Here is a 16,785-nt window from a genome sequence, read left to right as displayed (position 1 = left end):
CTCAGGTGTTTCTTTATTGCAATGCAAAAACTGCCTAACAAAGCTGGTGAGAATGCAAAATAAATAAATAAATAAATAAAAATAAGGAGCTCTTCTACACTGCTGGTGGGAATGTAAACTAGTACAACTGCTATGGATAATAGTATGAAAATTCCACAAAAACTACAAATAGAACTACCATATGATCCAGCAAATCACTACTGGGCATTTATCCAAAGGAAAGGAAATCAGTATTGAAGAAGTCATCTGCACGCCCATGTTTATCACTACACTATCCACAATAGCCAAGATATGGAATCAACCTAGGTGTCCAGGTGAATGAACAAAGAAAATGTGATATGTATACACAATGCAATACTATTCATCCATAAAAAGAATGAAATCTTGTCATTCACAGCTACATGGATGGAACTGGTGAATATTATGTTAGTGAAATAAGACAGTAACAGAAAGTTCAATGTTGCCTGTCCTCACTCATGTGTGGAAGTTAAAAAATAGTTGATCTCAAAGAAGTAAAAATTGAAACAGAGGATATTGAAGACTGGGAAGTGTAGGAGAAAGGGGTGATAGAGATTTTTCAAAGGATACACAATTACAGCTAAGTAGAAGGAATAATTTCTAGTGTTCTGTACCAATGTAGAATGACTATAGTTAACAATAATACATAGTTTCAAATGGCTAGGAGAAGGATCTGGAATGTTCCCAACATGAGAAACAATAAATGTTTGTGATAACAGATATGCCAATTAACCTGATCTAATCACTCTATATATTATGTGTATTGAAACATCGTTACATATCCCATGAGTATATACATATTCTATATGTCAATCTCTAAAGTTTAAAAAGAAATAACCTATCAAGCCATGGAAAGACAAGGATAAAATGTAATGCATTTTACTAAGTGAAAGAAGCCAATCTGAAAAGGCTAAATCCTATATGATGTCAACTATATCACATTCTTAAAAAGTCATAACTGTGAAGACAGTAAAAAGGTCAGGGATAACCAGGAGTTAGATGGGAGGAAGCAAGGAATAAGTAGAGAAAAAAGGATTTTTTTTTAAAGTAGTGCACTGAAACTATTGAATAATATTATAGTTGTGTACATATCTTTATACATTTTCCAAACCTATAGAATGTACATCATGAGTGAGCTCTACTGTAAACTATGATCTTTGGGTGATAATGATGTGTCAAGGTAGGTTCGCTGTTGTAACAAGTATACCACTTGGATGTGGGATGTCTGGTATGGGATGCAGAGAGTATGGGGGGTGGGGAGAAGGGATAAAAGGGAGCTTTCCAAACTTTCCACCCAATTTTGCTGAGAGCCCAAAACTGCTCTAAAATATAAAGTCTAGTTTTTTTAAAAAAAATACAAAAACAACTATGAAAAAAATTAAAAGAAGATAGTTTTAATGGTAAATTGTTGTATTAGCCTGCATCTTCTGAGAACCAGACATCAAGAAAGCATTACAAGTTCAAGGATATTTTTAGGGGAAATACTTGTGAGAAAGGAAATTGGGAGGAAGCAGTGGTCAGGGCACACTGAAAGTCTTGAATTTAAGTCTCCCCAGAGTCAATGAGAGAGGGAGGAAAGCTTGAAGCATCCTATGCAGTTCATGGAATATTTGAAGAAGCCACTGGGAATCCTCAAAGTTGGCCGTGGAGGATGCTATTTTTCCCAGAAGCATGCCTGCCTTAGTATACCTGCAACAATCAGTCATCAGTTAGGATTAGTGCATTGTATTTCCAAGGCAAAAAAAAAAGCAGTGATGGATTTTGAAGTGTAGCATCAGGAGCCTACATTAGTTATCCGTTGCTGCATAAAAAGTATAACCAAACTTAGTTGCTAAATTCATTAATATTTATTATCTTACCAGTTCTGTGATCCCCTAGGTTCTCCAGCTCTGGGTCTTCTAAAATGACTGGCAAGGACCTGTTTTCTAACATACTATAAATACTTCTGCTCTCACATTGCTGGTTGTTGGCAGCAATTCTCAAGGGTAGTTGGTTCTCAAATGTGGGTGGACTGAAGCTTATGTTGTTTCCACACACTGTAGGCCTCTCCATAGAGCATCTCAATACATGGCAGCTTGATTCATCAGAGCAAGTAACCAAGATGACAAGAAAGAGAATGCTAGCAAGGTAAAAGTCACGAATTTTTGCAACCTAATCATAAAAAACGATGTTCTATTACTTTTGCTTTATTCTGTTTATTAGAAGCAACTGAGTATACTGCACCTTCAAGAGGGGATTTTACAAGAGTGTGACTGTTCTCCAGTATAATGCCTACATGACATAGCTGAATTTCGACCCTTCTCTAACTCTGCTTAAGAAACAGGATGCCTGGATAAAAAGGTCCCTTTGTAACTGGGCCAGCTGAGACTAGTTAGAACCAAGATGGTCAACTGGACTGAACAACTTCAAGAATAACTCAAGCTTTATTATAATGTCATTTTCATGCTAAATGACCCTCTCACCAGCACCATGATAGTTCACAGTCCTCATAAGAACAGCTGGAAGACACCATAAAAGGACAAAAAGGAAGGTAGCACTCAAGTTCAGGGAAGTTCATTTCCCATTTCCAGAAAAGACATAAACGTTCCTCCTTTTGATTTTAATGTTCAACCTCTTCATTAAAGAAACCCTATATTTTGCCCTGCTCATCCCTCACTAGTGGAAAAGTTGATTTGTGAGCCTTGCTCCTTATCAATTCTGTGTTCTGCACTGCTTGACACTCACTTTTGGTTTCATGTATTAGCTTAATGAAACCAAACAAGGAAGGATCTCATCTGTTGAAGGATTAGCTTTCTCTGTAATCAAACTGGTGACCCAGCATCTGAACTAGATAGTCCACTTCCTTATTTGGGAAGCTTTTTTACATGTTCATAGACCCAGTAACTGGCATATAAGGGTTTACAACCGCATTTGCCAGCAAAGGACAGGCATTAGTCCTGACTCTGGGTGCCAGGGATCAGCTTTGGAAAAGGTAATATATCATTGTTGTGAGGTCATAAGCAGGCAGGCAAAGGGTTATATAGCTGTACTGGAAAGAAAGCTCAGAGTTAAGTATGATGAGGACACTCACCCCAAATCAGGGTTGTGCACAGGGATGCCTGGCACAAGGTCATGGTCCTGCACTCAGTAGAGGTCCCTGCTGGAGTCCTTGAGAGGGTGAAGAAGGGACCAGCAGTTTCATTCTGAGTAGAGACTCCCTTAAGAGTCTTTGCAAAGGTGAGAGAGGAACCTAAGGGCTGACACTCTAGAATGCTGGATCAAGAAATGACCTGCCAGTAAGTCTTTTGTGTATGAGTGTGTATTCTCTGTTTCTATTTACTCCTCTTAGTGATTTTTCTCTTATATCTGTGAAAACCTCTTTCATGCCAACTTTCTTGCAACAGAGGAGCTTAAATTTACCCTCTTCCAAGAAATACTTCCCCTCTCTCCTCCTCCTCCTCCTTCTCCTCCTTGCTGAAGCCCCACAGACAAAGTCACCTTGGCTTCCCCCTAAAAGGAAGGTGACATACAGTCTGGAAAGTTAAGGGATCATTTTTGGGGGATTGGAGGAAATCTGCATTATGAGGTTAAGACACCTAGGGGAGACTGCCTGAGACAGGGAGCCAAGGACACTCAGTTGACCTTCAAGAAGACACCAGGGATCCCTGGGTGCAATGGCCGGTATTGGTTTTCTGCATAGTAAGAAAAATTTAGAGCTAAAATGATTAACTGGCAACTATAGAATTAACTAGAGCCTTCTAAACTTCTCTGTCTTCCTCTTTTCTTCTCTGCCTGCTTTGAATCTGCTGTTAAGTTATTGGTCCTAAGCCTTATTCTTTATGATATAACTGAAATGGAAACATTAAAAATTCATTTGAAATTGAAGAATAAAAGGTAAAAGAGCCTTTTTTAAAAGAATGAATTACCATAAAGACCTCTTTATCCAATTTTGGTCCACAGCCTTCCTTGGATTATCTATTGGGGAAAACAGTTTAGCCATTGGAATGGGTTCCAATTTTGTCCGAAAAATAGTTTGAACCCAGCTATCTTTTATAAAATGGTGAGTTTGTACTGTTATCTCATGGCCAAAAGTCCAAGGTAACAGCTATTGGATCTTTGTGTGTGTGTGTGTGTGTGTGTGTGTGTGTGTGTGTGTGTGTGTATACACATTAGGATATATATATATATGAGAGATTTTATATATATATATATATAAAACCTAATATATATATAAGGTTATACATTATGTCTAGCATGCTACCAAACGGCTTATAATCATAAATTAAATTCAAATACTCTTCAAATTCATGCAAACTTAGTAATTGATAAGATTTGGCTGTGTCTTCATCCAAATATCATCTTGAATTGTAGTTCCCATAATCCCCACGTGTCCCTGGAGGGACCAGGTGGGAGGTAATTTAATCATGGGGGTGGTTTCCTTCACGCTATTCTCATGATAATAAGTTATCATAAGATCTGATGATTTTATAAGGGGCTTCCTCCTTCACTCAGCTCTTATACTTCTCTTTCCTGTCACCATGTGAAGAAAGACATGTTTGCTTCCCCTTCCATTATGATTGTTAAGTTTCCTGAGGCCTCCCCAGCTCTGTGGACCTGTGAGTCAATAAATCTCTTTCCTTTATAAATTACCCAGTCTCAGGCAGTTCTTTATAGCAGCACGAGAACGGACTAATACAGTAAATTGGTACCAGTAGAGTGGGGTACTGCTATAAGCATACCTGAAAATGTGGAAATGACTTTGCAACTGGCTAACAGGCAGAGAGCGGAACAGTTTGGAGGACTCAGAAGAAGATAGGAAAACATGGGAAAGTTTGGAACTTCCTAGAGGCATGTTGAATGGGTTGGACCAAAATGCTGATAGTGATATGGACAATGAAGTCCAGGCTGAGGTGGTCTCAGATGGAAATTAGGAACTTTTTGGGAATTGGAGCAAAAGTTATTCTTGCTATGTAAAGAGACTGATGGCACAGGAAGACGGTCAGAGTAGGAATAAAGGTAGGCTTATACCCAGGAGATAACCAGACCTATCTAAGACTAGCTAGGGAAAAAATTCACTCCTCTAACAGGACCCATATTGTCAAAGGTGTTCGAACCAGAGTGACTCCATTTTGACTGAGGGCTAGGAAAATGAGGCTGGGCCTTGATAGGCTGCATTCTCAGAAATTTAGGCATTCCTAGCCTCTAGATGTTTATGGTAAGGGAACAAATAATGTTTACTACACAGACCCAGATTTGGGAGTGTCCAGATATCCCAATATCTGGCAAACAAAGGCATTCCTAATTTTGTCTTAAAGATAATACCGATTCTTGCAAAATACAGTAATTAAGAAAATTAATCCTTTATCACAAACTCTTGTAGCAGAGCACATCTCCCATATATACAAGCATTGTACTTAGAGTGGACACGTTCCTCCTCTTACTTTCAGAAACGTCCTACTCTGTCTATGGAGTATCTGTCTTTTCACCACTTTACCTCTCTTAATAAACTTACTTTTGTTTTACACTGTGGACTCACCCTGAATTCTTTCTTGCATGAGATCCAAGAACCCTCTCTTGGGGTCTGGATTGGGACCCCTTTCCTGTAACAATATTAACACCCAACTTCAGATTGAGGAAGTTGTAGAAGACAGACTTTCACCCCTCAGCACCCTTCAAGAATGAGGAGTGAATATAAAGAAAAGGGGAAACTTGTTATCCAGTGTAATGCCTACATGACATAGCTGAATTTCTACCCTGCCTTAACTCTGCTTATCTTTAAGAAACAGAACACCTGTGATAAAAAACAGTTCCCTTTGTAACCTGACCAGCTGAGACAGGTTTAAACCAAGATAGCCAACCTAAGGACTTCAAAAGGACCTCAGGCCTCATTATAATCTCATTTCCATGCTAAATGACCATTGCCAGTCCCCATGACACAACTGGAAGAAAGCATAGGAGGACAAAAATGAAGCAGTACTCTGGTTCTGGGAAGTTGACTACCTATTTCTGGAAAAGACATGAATATTCCCTCTCCTTGCTTTTAATGTCCAAACTCCTCATTAAATAAATCCTATATTTTAACCCCCTCACCCTTCATTAGTGGAGAAGTTGAGTTGTGAGTCATGTTACTACTTCTCAATTCCATGGTCTGCACTGCTTAATGCTGACTTTTGGTTTTGTGTATTGGGACTGTGACTCCAAACAAGGAAAGATACCATCTTCTGGGAGAGTGGCTTTGTCAGTAACATGAATATCAGGGAGGAGAAGCTGAAATCATTGGAAGCCACGTTAGATGCTGCTAACGACAGAGTCCTTTGGTCAGTTGCATTTCTCATAGTTGGTGGTCTCCAAGGTGCAGTCATATGATCTTCACATTAAATTCAGAACAAAAGGAAATGATTTAAATGGGTAATAAGCCAGAAGAAATTCTTCAGAAGGCTTGAAAACAGAAAATGTGAGAAAATGATTAAGAAGCATGGAGTACCCAGTAAGAAAATCTAATATATGTTTAATTTGAGCACAAGAAGACATAGAAAATGGGACCAAGGAAATGTTTGAAAAAATTGTGATTCAGAATGCTCAGGATGAATGAAAATCCAATACATAGAAACAAAAGACTAACAAATCTCAATGGAATAAATAAAATTAACACCTAGAATATCTTGAAAATAAAATTAATTAAAATTCATAACAAAGAGATGCTCTTAAAAACAGGCAAAACAGCCAAAGGAAAAAAATATATAGATTAGATGCATAAAACAGAAAGTCAAATGGTCAGCTTCCTTCTGAATGCAAAAATGAAAATTAATAGATTATGAAATGTTATAACTAATATATGAAGGTCAACTAAGAATCAACAATTCTATGAAAAAGAAAATGTCTTTCAAACAAAAATTCTGAAAGTTTATCATCAGGAAAACTTTGCTAAAGCTTATGCTAAAGGATCTATTTCAGCCAGAAAGTACTCTTAGATGAAAAGTCTAACATTCATGAAGAAAAAATAAAAATAGTTATTTTGTGGGTAAATTTAAAAAATAACCTTGACTACTTAAAACAATAATAATGTACTTATCCTTATACAATGAAATATTCAGCAACAGTAACAAATATTTAATTCAGAAGAAATGTAATAACTAGAGTAACATTTTTCTTAGTTCCTTTTATTGTCCAGCAGGATAACAGTATCAGTTGTTTTTTAGAGTCTGACAACATTAAGTTTGCCTGTGGTAATTAATAGGATTTCCTACGAAAAGAATAGAAATAAAATTATAATACTCAAATTCAAGAAATAATGATAATAATAATCAACATGAAAAAAGGCAGTAAAAAAGAAAAAAATACAACAAATGTGGCAAATAGAGTAAGTTATGTGGTGGTTTATATCCAAATATATTAGTGATTCATGAACGCACTGAATGGTCCACCCTTGAAAATATTTTCAAACTGAAAAAAAAATGTGTCTACATGGTGTTTATAATAGATATATCTAAAATATAAAAACTTCAAAGTATTGAGATTAATTGAAAATATTAATCAAAAGAAAGCTAGTACAACTGTATTAATGCCTTGATTGAGTTTAAGCAAAAATATTCCAAGAGTCAAAGAAGGTTAATTCATAATGATAAAAGATGTTAATTGGTATCCCAGGAGGATATAACAACTTCAAATTTGCATGCACCTGAGAATATAGACTCAAAATATAGGAAGTAAAAACTGATAAAAATAATTATGTAGACAAGTGGGCAATTATAGACCCTCCTCAATACTTGACAGAAAAGGTAAAAAAAAAAAAATTAATAAACGGAGCAATGCTTCTCAAACATCACCTTGGAGTCTTTTAAAAGTGTAGATTCTCATTTAATAGGTCAGTGTTGAGTCTAATTTTCTGAATTTTGAATGAACACCTGGATAATGTTGTAGTATAAAGATTAACCTCCATGCTTAGTAAACTTGATCTAATGAAAGAGTAACAACAGTACACTCAACAAGTAAAGAACAAATGTTATTCTCAATGACACAAGGAATACATGCCAAAAAATGCCATCTTAATTAAGCCTAAACAATTTTCATAGTTTGAAACGATATACATTTTTCTCATGGAAATACAATTCAACTGGAAAGCAATAATAAAATTAATTAGAACTGAACATAGAAATTTTAAAATACATATTTCTTAATAAACCATGGGTCAAAGAAGAAATCATGATGAAAATTAGAAAATATATCCAATTGATCAAATATAACTTATCAGGTTAGTTATAAAAGAGATCTATTTATCAACTAAATAGATAATATTAAATTACATGTTGAAATATACATTGGATGTGAGGAAATATAAACACCGTAAGAAATGAATGTTATCTAGGTTGTGAAATTTTATATAAACTGTATTGATTTTGCTTATATGTGTATGACTCTAACTCCCATAGTGACTATAAATTCTTTTATACTAAATCATAGATCAATTTGAATAAATAAAAATATTATATCACACAGAATCATAAAGAAGTTATAGTCAACAAAAGGAACTGAAAGAATATCAGAAAATAAATACATCAGGGACAAATGTAGAAAATAAAAAACTCTCAATAAATAATATACCAAAAATAAGTAATCTATATATTTAAATATTTCATTTAATTAGTAATCAAATAAATTCAAGTTGAAATATTACATGCTAAGTATATAATTCATTTATTGATATCTAATTTGTTTTAATCATATCGCATACTGAATTTTTTTTAATAGTTACTTTTGCACACATTGTAGGTATATTTATTGTTATAACATGTCCTCAGGCAATTTGGCAATATATATGAAGAGCTTTAAGATGACACAGAAATATAGTACTTTAGGGATTTATACACACATAATTTTACATATATGAAATATATATCTTTTTATTTACGTATAAACTTGGTGATGAGACAGGTATGAATAATTTAAAATTTTATTTTCTCTTAAAATTTTCTGTATAGAAATATACATTTTACTTAATATTTAATTTCTAAATGCTATAATTAATGTTTGTGAAAAATTCTTACTTGTAAGCCTCTATGCTTTCTTCATCCTGGTAAATATCTTTATCCATCTCTTCTTTAATTTGCTGAGCCTTCAGTCTGGCATTTTCACAGGCTTCTAAAGCTTCTTCAAGTTCTTCACAAACTTTTCTGTGTAGGTCCATTACCTAGAAATGAAAACATTATTGCTTATATTTGCACTTAATGGTTAATTAAAAATAATAACTTTAACTTAGTGTAGTATTGATTTAGATTAAAAGTTCTTTAAAAACATGTTCTCCCACATTTAACCTATTGTTTGGTAAGTGTAATTTCAGCCCTGACAGACATTAATGCTGGGAATGTATAAATGTTACTGAAGAAAATAATTTCAATATCCAAGTTAACATATCCAAAATGAAATCATTATGTCTTCACTCATAAAAAAATTATTTTTATTACTTAAATAATACTTTATTATTTAAAAAGTCAGAAAACAAAGATGAACAATGACAAAGTCACCTGTACTCCTCTCCACTAAGAAAAAACATTATTCTTAGGTTGGTGCAAAATAATTGCGGTTTTGCCATTAAAAGTATGCACCAACCTAATATCTTAGTGTAATACTTCAAAATATTCAGTTTTACTCTTTTACTGATTAACAAACATCATACTAATCTCCTGTTTTACTAATTAACAAACATCATACTAATGCTCCTGTTTCCATCTCTTCCGTCTCTCTCTGCATATCGCTGTATCACATTACTGTTACTTAGTATTCCCTTATATCACACATACTCATGATTTAACTCATTGTCAATTATATGAGCATTATGCACAGTGTGACATGCACAACATATATATGAGGGACACATAACATAAACAGTACTGTGATGAAGAACCATGTCAGGAAATTGCACAATCTATAGTTATACTGCATGTTCTTGAATATTTTCTTCAAACGTACTGTTAAAACAGAATTTTCTGAGTCATAAGGTATTAGCAAATATTTTAAGAATGTTGATTAATATTGGTTGCCAAATTACTCTCCAGAATAAGGGGTAACAGCTTGTATTCTCACCAGTGGAACAGAAGAAAGTCCATGTTTGAAAACTCTTTCCAGCATTTTACATTACTTTTTTCTAATAATATTATTTAAATTGACAGGCCAAAAGGTTATTGTGTAAATTTTACCAGAATTTGATGGCTGTTTCTATAACAATTTTGGAATGATTGATATTTTTACTATAATAAGCCTTCCCGTCTTAGAATATATTATGTGTCTAAATTAATTGTCTCTTTATTTTCTTCAATATGATTTCATAATTGTAGTCTTAAATATCTATACCTTTATAAATTTCGTCATCAATATTTAATGATTCTGCTAGTAAAGGAGTTTTCTGTTTATATTTTTAACTATTTATTGAAAGTATGGAAAAAAACTTTATTCGTGCTAGTAAAAGTATGTTGTATTGGATGGTTTAGTTCTGGTGGATACAAACTTATTTTGAAAACAACAGTCTTCTATTTGATGTTTTAATTATAATAATATTAAAATAATTTTATTTCACAATTTTTAAATGTATATCTTTTATTTCATTTTATTGTCCTATTACATAGCAAAAATCCTCAAAATGATGTTAAATTGTAATAGGGATGTCAGGTTTACCTGATTTGTTCCTATTATTACAGCTTTAGCATTTTAGTGATTAATATGTATGCTTGTGTGAAATAGTTCTCTATTTAAATTAAGGTATTTTTTAAATTTTAATTTTTTATTACAATTGCCAGTTTTTGAATAATGAATACATCTTAAGCATCTTTTGATAAAATTCTATTTTTTAATCATGTTGATACAATAAATTATATACCTAGATTTTCTGCTGTCAAACTATTGGCACATTGTTATAATAAATTTTTTTGGAGTGAAATACTTTTCTCTTCTTATATTGAAGAATTCTTTGGCAAATATTTTACATAATTTTTCAAATATGTGTTTATTGGTAACTTATATATGTAATGTTATTTTTGTAGAATTTCCACAAAGTTTTGGTATTGAAATGTCACCTTCATTTAATTAAAACATTTCCCTCCTCTTCTTTGGACTAAATATTTAAAACAATATTGGAATTATTCATCTTTTGCAGGTTAGATCATATGCAACTGCAGTATCACCAGCTTTAGGGTTTATTATTAAGTGCAATAATTTGATATTTTATTTTTGAGTTTCCCTTTGATACTGGAATAATATCTACATACAAGATTTTCTTGTGGTTAAGGTATTTTGTAGTATAATTTTTTTTTTAGTTTTATGGGATGGTGATCTTACAATGCATCTTTTGAAGTTTATCCTTTCTAAATTTTTTTAAGTTTATTTGTTGAAGTAAAACTTACGTAGTATAGAATGAGACAAGTTAAAGTGTACAATTCAGTGGCATTCAGTACATTCACAATTTTGTACCAACATGACCCTTTTCTAGTTCCAAAACATCTTCATCATCCCAAAGGGAAACCCTGAACTCATTAAATGGTTACTCCCTAGTCTCCCCTTGCTGTTTAAAAAGATTCTCTTGGTGAGAAGCCGCAACGCAGCGAAACTGGGCTAGATGAAAGGCAGAATTCTGTTACTTACAGCTCCAAAGGAGAGATGGCTACCAGGTAGGGCTGTGTTAGGGGTTTCAGCTGGGGACAGGTTAGCAGCAAGCTGGAGCTACAGGGGACAGCTTATGGGTGGCAAGTAGTGGGGGTGGGTAGCTAAATTTCAGATCTCTGTGGAGTGGCTAATTTTAATCATTTCAGTAGACTCTGAAGTACAGTGGGTTTCACTACTTGTTTGGGGCCTGTCTCTGTTGAGAATGGGATGGGTACATAGTAGCATGGAATGTGAGGGCCCAGGAAGGGGCTGGAGATGTGGGTTTAATCAGCTTCTCAAGAAAGGGAGGGCCAGCCTTTAGCCACGGCCTCAAAACTGAGTAAGACAACACAACACATTGTGTATTCTAAGAAGTAAAATACGTGCCTTGGCTACTCTGTCATGCCTGGAACTCTGGAGGGGCTGAGTGTCCTTGCAAGCCTTGTTTTATGGCCTTAGCATATCTAGAGACATGTGGGACCTTGATTTATATTTTGGGTATCTATGAGGCAAGGGATTCCCAGAGTTGTTTACTCTAAAGGAGGCAACTCTTTACTTCCCACTCTGTATCCTGTTGTTTTGGGGTTTTTTTCAATTCTTTTTTTCTTGTTTTGGGCTTCTAGTTACCATCTTTGTCTGCTAACTTATATTGCATACCTTCTCGGTTACAGAAAAAGGGGATTTAGCAGCCCTCTGGCCTAACTTGAAGGCAGCCTTCTCTCTCATTCCAAGACTTCCAGTCTACCTCCCAGGTATTGGGGTGTGCACTTAAAGAGGTATAGCAGACTCCCTTTGTGAAAACCCAATTAGCCCAAAGTATCAGTCCTTTCATATGTTGTAATGCAGCAGCATTTACTAAAGCCCAAGCACACTGGCTAGGAGTTTTGAATTTTTTAAGCAACCAGGTAACTTCAGCAGGCCTCTAGCCAGGGCCTTAAAACTAGGTCAAGATTGCATAATAAAAAAATAATAATTTTAAAGAGTTTTAAAATGTTATTACGAACACGACATGACAAACAAAACTTGATATTACATTTCCCCCAGCCCTACGCAGTCATTAATCTTTCTGTGTCTACGGATTTACCTATACTGGATCTTTTATATAAATGAATTATGCAATATGTGACCTTTTGTGTCTAGCTTCTTTACTTAGCATAATGCTTTGACGTTTTATTCATGTTGTAGCATGTATCAGTACCTCATTTCTTTTTATGGCTTAATAATATTTCGTTCCATTGATATATCACATTTTGTTTATCTCAGTAAATAAACATTGGGCTGTTTCTTTTGGTTACTGTGAATAGTGCTACTAACGAATATTTATGTACAAGTTTTTGCTTTTGCTTTTGTTTCTTTAGTCTCAGCTTTTGTTTCTTTTAGATATATACCTGGGAGTAGAATTACTGAAGAATATGGTAATTCTGTGCTTAGCTATTTTGGAAATAACCAAAATGTTTTCCATAGTAGCTACACTATTTTTGCATTTCCACGGGCAAATTACAATGGTTCCAGTATCTCTAGGGTATCCGTGTTACTTTCCATTTTATTTTTAATCCTATCCTAATGGGTATGACTGGTATCTTATTGTGGTTTTTGATTTGCATTTTTAAAAGACTAATGATGTTGAACATACATCTTTTCATAAGTTTGCTGCCCATTTGTATGTCTTTCTGAAGATATGTCTATCTGTTCACTACTATGAACACATATATAACAGATATATGTATGTCTGTTCATGGCAAGTTCTCTGTTTATTTTAAATTTAGTTGTTTGTCTTTCAGTTGTCAAATTATAAGAGTTCTTTTTATACTCTGGGAACTACATCAGTTTGAGATACATATAATTTGCAATGTTTTCTTTCATTCCATAGGTTGTCTTTTTACTTTCTTGTGTCCTTTGATGCAAGAATGCTTTTAATTTTGACTAAGTACAATTTTTCTATTTTTTTTCTTTTGCTACTTGTGCTTTCGGTACCATATCTAAGAATCCATTTCCAAATCCAAGGTCATAAAGATTTATCGCAAGGTTTTTTTTTTTTGACACAGAGTCTCGCTCTGTCGCCAGGCTAGAGTGCAGTGGTGCCATCTCAGCTCACTGCAACCTCCACCTCCCAGGTTCAAGCCATTCTCCTGCCTCAGCCTTCTGAGTAACTGGGACTACAGGCCCCTGCCACCATGCCTAGCTAATTTTTGTATTTTTAGAAGAGACGGGGTTTCACTATGTTGGCCAGGATGGTCTCGATCTCTTGACCTCATCATCTGCCCACCTCAGCCTCCCACAGTGCTGGGATTACAGGCATGAGCCACTGTGCCTGGCTATCCCTAGGTTGTCTTTTAAGAGTTTTATAGTTTAAACTCTTATATTTATGTCTTTGATTCATTTTGAGCTAATGTTTATACGGTGGGAGGTAGGGGTCCACTTTTACTCTTTTTAATATATATTTGGATATTCAATGTCCCAGCATCATTTGTTGAAGAGGCTACACTTTCTTTCAATAAATAATTGGTCTTGCACCTTGTCAAAAATCAATTAGTCATAGATATATATGTTTATTTCTGACATTTCAGTTCTACTTTATTTATCTATTTCTTTATACCTTAGGCAAATATATTTTGCTTACTACAGCTTTGTAATAAGTTTTGAAATTGGAAAATGTGACTTCTCCAATGTGGTCTTCTTTACAAGATTATTTTTGCTATCTGGAGTTCCTTGCAATTCCATGTAAATATTAGGGTAGGCTTTTCCATGTCTGCAAAAGATCATTGAACTTTTGTTCTGGATTGCATTGACTTCACAGATATTTTTAGGTGCTACTGACACTTTAACAATATTGAGTCTTCCAATTCATGCATACAGGATGTCTTTCAATTTATTCGATTCTTATTCCATTTATTTCAGCAAAACATTATAGTTTTTTCTACACAAATCTTTCATCTTCTTAAAAGTATTAGTATTTTATTATTTTTGAGGACCTGTGTATGAAATTGTTTTCTTGATTTTTTTTGGACGGTTCACCACTAATGCACAAAAATACAGCTGAGCTTTGTGTGTTGAGCTGAATTCTGCAAGTTTGCTAAATGTGATTTTTAGCACTAGGAGACTTTTGTGAAATCTTTGGGATTTTCTATATATTAAATCATGTCCTCTGATAATAAAGAAAATTTGACTTTTTAATTTCTAATGTGTATGCCTTTTATTTATCTTACTTGCCTAACTACTCTGGCTTGAACTTTCTATACAATGTCAAATAGAAGTAGTAAAAGTGGGTATCCTTCTCTTATATATGATCCTAGAGGAAAAGGTTTAAGTCTTTCACCATTATGTTTAGTATTACCTGTGGGTTTTACAAAAATGTCCTTATTCAGAGTGAGCAAGTTTTCTTCTTTTTCTAGTTTGTTGAGGGTTTTTATCATGTAAGAATTTTGGACTTTGTCCATTGTTTGTTCTTCAACTGAGACAATCGTGTGTGTGTGTGTGTGTTTTCTTTATTTTATTAATGTGGTACATTAAACTGATTTATTTTCATATGTTGTATTACATATGTATTCCTGGGATAAATGCCATTTGGTCATGATGTATAATCTTTTTAATATGCTGCTAGATTTGGGTTGCTAGGATTTTGTTGAGGATTTTTGCATCTATATTCATAAGGTATATTGGTCTATAATTTACTTCCTTGTGATATATTTATCAGGCTTTAGTAACTAGGTAATGCTGACATAGATGAGTTAGGTAGTGTTCCTTTCTCCTCTTCCTCTTCTCTTCCTTTTGGAAGAGTTTGAAAGTTTGAGAATTATTAGAGAGTGTGTGTGTGTTTGGTATAATTCACTAGTGAATCCACTTGGTCCTGGGCATGTTTTTTTTTGTTTTGTTTTGGTGGAGAGAGGGGAGGTGGTTAATTACTTATTCAATTTCTGTGCTTGTTGTACACCTGCTCAGATTTCCTATTTCTTCTTGATTCCATTTTATCTAGGTTATCTAATTTGTTGGCAAGAATTTTTACAATCTCAATGTATGTATTTTTATTTCTCTCTGAGGAAGTATTTGGGCCTCTCAGTGCTCATAATTCTGCTTTTCATTTTTGAGTATTGTCAGTTATGCTCATTTTACCAAAGAAAAATGTGCTTACTTTTACTAAGATATCACTTTCCTTCTACCTTATATTAGAGAGTTTTCATATTTTGGCTGCATGACATTTATAGCCTTTCTTAATAGCACCTCAATTTCATGATGAGGAATTATTTTTTCTTGGGGAATTCCTTTCCCTTGCATTGTACACCCATAGTGGATGGTTTCACAGAGTTTATGGCTCACACTACAGAAGCCAAGAGGTCCAAACTCTCATTTTGACCCCTGGAATAGTTAGAAGGTCACCAGCTGACTTAAAGGCAGGTAAGCAGAAGCACTGATCTAGGAATTTAAGATGTAATGGAGTAGCACAATAATGATGAAATAAAAGAAGGGCAGTCATTGCATTAATGGTCAGGCTTTTCTAGAGAAACAACCAATAGGAGCGAGGAAGAAGGGGGAGAGAGAGAGACTGATTTTAAGGAAAAGGCTCACACTATTTTGGAGGTACAAGTCCAAAATCTGCAGGGAAGGCTGGCAGGCTAAAGACCCAGGGGAAAGTTGCTGTTGTCCCAGTCCAAAAGTAGTGTGCTTACAGGATTCTTTCTTGCTCAGAGGAAGTCAGTTTTTGTTCTGTTAAGACTCAGTTGATTGCACAAGGCCCACCCACAATATGGAGAATAATACGTTTTACTGTAAATCTACAAATTCAAATGTTAATCTCGTCCAAAAAATGTACATTTATTGAAAACATCTGGAATAATGTTTGACCAAATATCTGGCCATCATGGCCCCATAAGTTGACAATTAAATTAACCGTCATTTTAGCCCTGATAAGCTTTACGCAAACGTTGTTTTTTTTTTTTTTTTTTTTTTTTTGGTCTGCTAGAATGAACCCTTTCTTTCCATTCACAAGCCTGATCTTCCAACTGCCCAAAAACTCCACTTGCCCTGCTTATCATGTACCCAAGTTCACTATCAGGGAAAAACACAGTAAAACAAAAGGATACCAATTAAAACACATATAGACAAAATTTTAAAGAATGACAATAAAAATGTTAACCAAATTATGAGTTACACCAGTTAGGA

At 34.4% G+C, this 16,785-nt stretch overlaps 1 protein-coding gene across 1 annotated transcript in view; it reads right to left on the bottom strand.

The window, feature by feature from the left end:
* Nucleotides 1–16,785, bottom strand: part of CCDC178 (coiled-coil domain containing 178) — a 528,736-nt gene that overhangs the window by 390,433 nt on the left and 121,518 nt on the right. Inside the window, exons 11-12 of the mRNA XM_017873932.1 lie at nt 16,593–16,671; nt 9,042–9,184 (exon numbers count right to left, since the gene is read on the bottom strand). Of these exons, the coding sequence (XP_017729421.1) occupies nt 9,042–9,184; nt 16,593–16,671 (222 nt within the window). The remainder of the gene's footprint in view (nt 1–9,041; nt 9,185–16,592; nt 16,672–16,785) is intronic.

This window comes from Rhinopithecus bieti, unplaced genomic scaffold (genome assembly GCF_001698545.2).
Source record: "Rhinopithecus bieti isolate Rb0 unplaced genomic scaffold, ASM169854v2 scaffold_5260, whole genome shotgun sequence".
Classification (NCBI taxonomy): Eukaryota; Metazoa; Chordata; class Mammalia; order Primates; family Cercopithecidae; genus Rhinopithecus; species Rhinopithecus bieti.
The sequence above is the reverse complement of the archived record's forward strand: the minus strand, read 5'-3'. Positions and strand labels throughout refer to the sequence as shown.